At 50.5% G+C, this 4,161-nt stretch overlaps 1 protein-coding gene across 1 annotated transcript in view; it reads left to right on the top strand.

The window, feature by feature from the left end:
- Window positions 1-125: 125 nt before the first annotated feature.
- LOC108802200 (integrator complex subunit 9-like) overlaps window positions 126-4,161 on the top strand; it is a gene marked incomplete at its 5' end in the record, with an annotated part of 6,508 nt that continues 2,472 nt past the window's right edge. Inside the window, 5 exons of the mRNA XM_018574068.1 lie at window positions 126-220; window positions 460-631; window positions 1,199-1,323; window positions 2,096-2,263; window positions 3,351-3,449. Coding sequence (XP_018429570.1) covers window positions 126-220; window positions 460-631; window positions 1,199-1,323; window positions 2,096-2,263; window positions 3,351-3,449 — 659 coding nt within the window. The remainder of the gene's footprint in view (window positions 221-459; window positions 632-1,198; window positions 1,324-2,095; window positions 2,264-3,350; window positions 3,450-4,161) is intronic.

The following is a 4,161-nucleotide window of genomic DNA, read 5'->3' as shown; positions in this document are numbered from 1 at the left end:
GCTGAAGTCCCAATCAGACTTTCCTCGGGCCGGCTGCAAGGGATCATGGGAAAAGTAAAGAAAACTGAAAGGAAAGCTCCCAGGATGGCAGTATAGGAGCTGTCATTGCTGACTTGTTTTTGAAGGTGCAAGCTCCGGTCCTTCCTTCACTACTTGGCAAGTCCCTGACCCAGAAATGACACGACCCATCAGATCGTGCAATGAGTCGCTAAGTAGAGAGGTAAAGAGAAGGGTGACAAGCCCGGAACACGCAAACTCAACAAAGACAAGTCATCAATGGCGGCTCCCATGTTTGTGCCATGACAGGTTCTCTTCATAGGAGGACTGAGGGGACTTCCTGGCTGGGCACAGCCTCTGGATGGCATTGGCGGGGCTCACATTGCTGATTTTGTGGCATTGCTCGGATTGGTTGGCGATGATTAACCCTTTATATCTTCCTCTGTTCCTTCTTTCTATCAGCTGATCCAAACCAACAAGCTGAAGCATTACCCCAGCATCCACGGGGACTTCAGCAACGACTTCAAGCAGCCGTGTGTGGTGTTCACCGGGCACCCCACCCTGAGATTTGGGGACGTGGTGCATTTCATGGAGCTCTGGGGGAAGTCCAGCCTGAACACCATCATATTCACCGGTATATAGAACCATGTCTTGTTCTGGGCCCCCCAAGTGTCAGTGTGTCCTTGTTCTGGGGCCACCAGCCTGACCGGACAATGATCCCCATGTCTATGTGTCCCTTAGGCTACATCTGAAATAGTGTTTCAGGTCACTGGTTACAGTTCGAGTCAGAGTCAGATTGAGGCAGAAGGGGCTCTGGCACAAGGTAGCACCCCCACCCCCCATCGCTTTGATTGGACAGAGAAGTTGCCCCATCTGCATTGTCTATATTGGAATGGCACCAGCTGTTCTGGGGGTCAAAGGTCATCCATAGGCCCTAGATTCCTGCCTAGGTTGCCTTGTGGATGATCCGGCTCTGCTTAGGGTTGAGGTTCAGGGGATTCGCTTAAGTTTTAGGGTTCAGTTTTGGGGGGTGTTTTGTGGTTCTCTTAGACTTCGGGCTCGGGGACATGTTGGGGAGATATTTTCGGTGAAGACGTCGGTGCTGAATTCCCGGTGTCGGAAACCAACGTGCTGCCCCAGTTCTGCGACCTGGAAATACATGACGGCCGTCGTCTAATACTGTGATCTGTCCTCCATTCAGAACCAGACTTCTCCTACCTGGACGCCTTGGCCCCGTACCAGCCGCTGGCCATGAAGTGCGTTTATTGTCCGATCGACACGAGACTCAACTTCATCCAAGTCACCAAACTTCTGAAGGAGGTCCAGGTGAGTCCAAAGATCCAGAGGCACCTAATTGTATGAGGGGAACTGTCTGCATCGCACTTCCGGTATGTGGTGAGCACCCAGCTTGGGGGAGGAGGGGCATTCCACCCACATGTGATATTTGACATATAGGGTTCTATGGAGTAAGTCAGCCATTGGGTTCTTGTTTCCCTTTGTGGACTTTATGGGTGAGACCCTCCCTGCCGCCCCAAGGCCAGGTTCTGCAATCCCCCCCCCCCTTAGGGTTAATCAACGGAGGATGGCAGGGTCCGTTTTTTTGTTTTTTATATTGTTTCTTATAATTTTTTTACTTTTTAATCACCTTTTTTATTTTATTATTTCTTTTTTCACTTAACTTTATTGCTATCACACAGAAGCTAACAAGCCCCTGTGTGATAGTCTTCATTTAGTCCCGCCTTCCCAAAGCAGGACTAAATGTAGAAAGCAACTTACTGCCCGGCGCCCAGAAATCTATGTTCTGGGGGATTCCACACCGCTGCCGCCCCGAGTCCTGGCCTTGTGGGGAATCCTGGCCTGGTGAGACCTCCCCACCATCGTTCCCGGGTCTTCTTGAAGTCTCACTCTGGACTGCTGATGTATTCTCTGAATATTGAGACCTCCTTGTTGTTGTCTGCAGCAAGTGTGTAGACCCGGGAGGTCCAGCACCGAGATCTCACCACCCTAAGAGGCCGTAACCCTCAAGCATTGAATGAATGGACCATTCACCTGATACAACTGCCTTATAACTTCCATTTGTGCTTGGTTTGTCCCGCAGCCTCTGCATGTGGTATGTCCGGAGCAGTACACCCAACCGCCAGCCTCCCAATCCCACCGATCCGACCTCATGATAGACTGCCAGCCTCCCCCCATGTCCTATCGCCGCGCTGAGGTGCTCACCCTCCCCTTCAAGAGACGCTACGAGAAGATCGAGGTCATGCCAGAGGTGAGGCCGCAGCATCTGTAGGTTACTTCTCATGATTTGTGTAAACAAGACGAATAATCCGAGTTCTCATTTTATCAATCGGTGATCAGCAGGAGGCGGAGATTCACTTAACCACTTCAAGACCAGGTGTTATACCCCCTTCCTGGCCAGGCCATTTTTCAGTGTTCAGCGCTGCAGTCCTTTGACTGACGTTTATTCCGTCATGCAACGCTGTACTGAAATGAATTTTATACCATTTTTTGGGGACAGATAGAGCTTTCTTTTGGTGGTATTTAATCACCACTGGGGGTTTTATTTTTTATTATAATTAGGAAAAATGACATGCAGTAGAAAGGTTTCAGGGCCACGCCCCCCATTGTGAGTGGCAGCACCGCCCTTCAGAAGCGATCCCGGGAAGGCCGAGCAGCCCAAATCTCACAGGAAGAAGCTCCAGTACAGTGCCGGAGAATGTTCTCATGGGATTTGAGGCACTCGGCGTTCCCCAAGATCTCGCCTGTGTGTTGGTGACTCCGCCCTCTCCCAGTCACCACCAGTAAAGATAAAGGTGAACTTGTGGAAAGTTTTGCCCCCGTCACGTCTCTTCCTTTTCCTCAGAATCAGGAACACGCGTTTTTTTTAACTTGCCCAGTTTTAGTGCCAATGACCCTTTTTCATGTCTGTGACGTCATTGCATTAGATGGAGGAGTACCAATGCCCGGGCACAGCGAGGAGAGGTCAATCAGGCACCGACATCACTTCCTTTTACTTCAGGCGCTGTTGTATCATACTACAACTCCCATCATGCAATGGGTTGTATCATACTACAACTCCCATCATACAATAGGGATTAGAGCTTCCAGCCGGATAGAATGGGGGGTGATAGATCAGGAGTTTCCCGGTCTGTCATAACTGGGTGCTCCTGTCTTGCTGAGGGTCAGGCTGGACGATGGGGCCCCCCTACCATATGTCTGACCAGACTAGATTGGGCATTCTGCCCCTCCCCCTCCATTTGCAGTCCTGTATATCCGGAGACATCGTAGAGATGAGATCCGGTCTGTCGGTGTTTTTTTTATCTCCTCCGTTATGTCTTATCCTCCTTCTTCTTTAGTTGGCCGAGTCTCTGGTACCGATGGAAATTAAACCCGGCGTTTCCTTGGCGACCGTGTCTGCCGTCCTGTATACGAAAGACAACAAGCACGTCCTGCAGGTGAGTGGCCGGGCCCGGGGGCTGACGGTTCGGTTACATTGTAGATCAGCCGAGGACCTAGAAGTCCCAATGGCGTCTTCTGCTCGGTAAAGATGGCCGCTCTATGTAAGCACCGGGACGGATGGCAGCGTTGTGTGCACAGCTGACCCTAACCTGAGGTTCTTTTTTGTCCATTGAGGGACACAAGAGGTCATATGCACTGCTGGGTTATACTGCCACCTGCAGGAGGATTGGACTCTGGCAACCTTAAAATAAGTAGGCCCGCTCAGGAGAAGCCCTCCTTTACCCAGCATGCCTTGTTTTTTTTACTAGCGTCTTAGGAAGATGGACGTCTTTTTTTAGTCTAATCATTTTCTTCCCTAAGCAGGAATTTGGTGCGTGTTCCACGCATTTGGTGGGTTTAGGTTGGCCGGCTTCTTGCTCGGCGCTCCCTCCATGTTGAGTCATCCATTTTTTTTTTCTGGTTGGTGACCGTTTCTTGGTCCAGGGCATCAGATTACTTCTCTGTGTCCTCACTCTGTGGCTGGTTCCCCTACTTGTACTGGATTTGGATGTCGGCCCTTCAGGCGAATCCCCAGCTCTATTTTTCTGGGCCTGTTAGTGGTTTCTGCTGTTTGCTTGCCCCTTAGTTGGACACCCCAACAGTAAGAGATTTCCTGTGTCCCTCAATGGACAAGAATGTAAATTTTTCTTGGAGTCCATTGAGGGACTT

The sequence above is a fragment of the Nanorana parkeri genome, unplaced genomic scaffold, assembly GCF_000935625.1.
Source record: "Nanorana parkeri isolate BGI_ZX_2015 unplaced genomic scaffold, ASM93562v1 scaffold2711, whole genome shotgun sequence".
In the NCBI taxonomy this organism is placed as follows: Eukaryota; Metazoa; Chordata; class Amphibia; order Anura; family Dicroglossidae; genus Nanorana; species Nanorana parkeri.
Note: the sequence above shows the minus strand (reverse complement) of the source record. Positions and strands in the feature narration are given on the sequence as shown.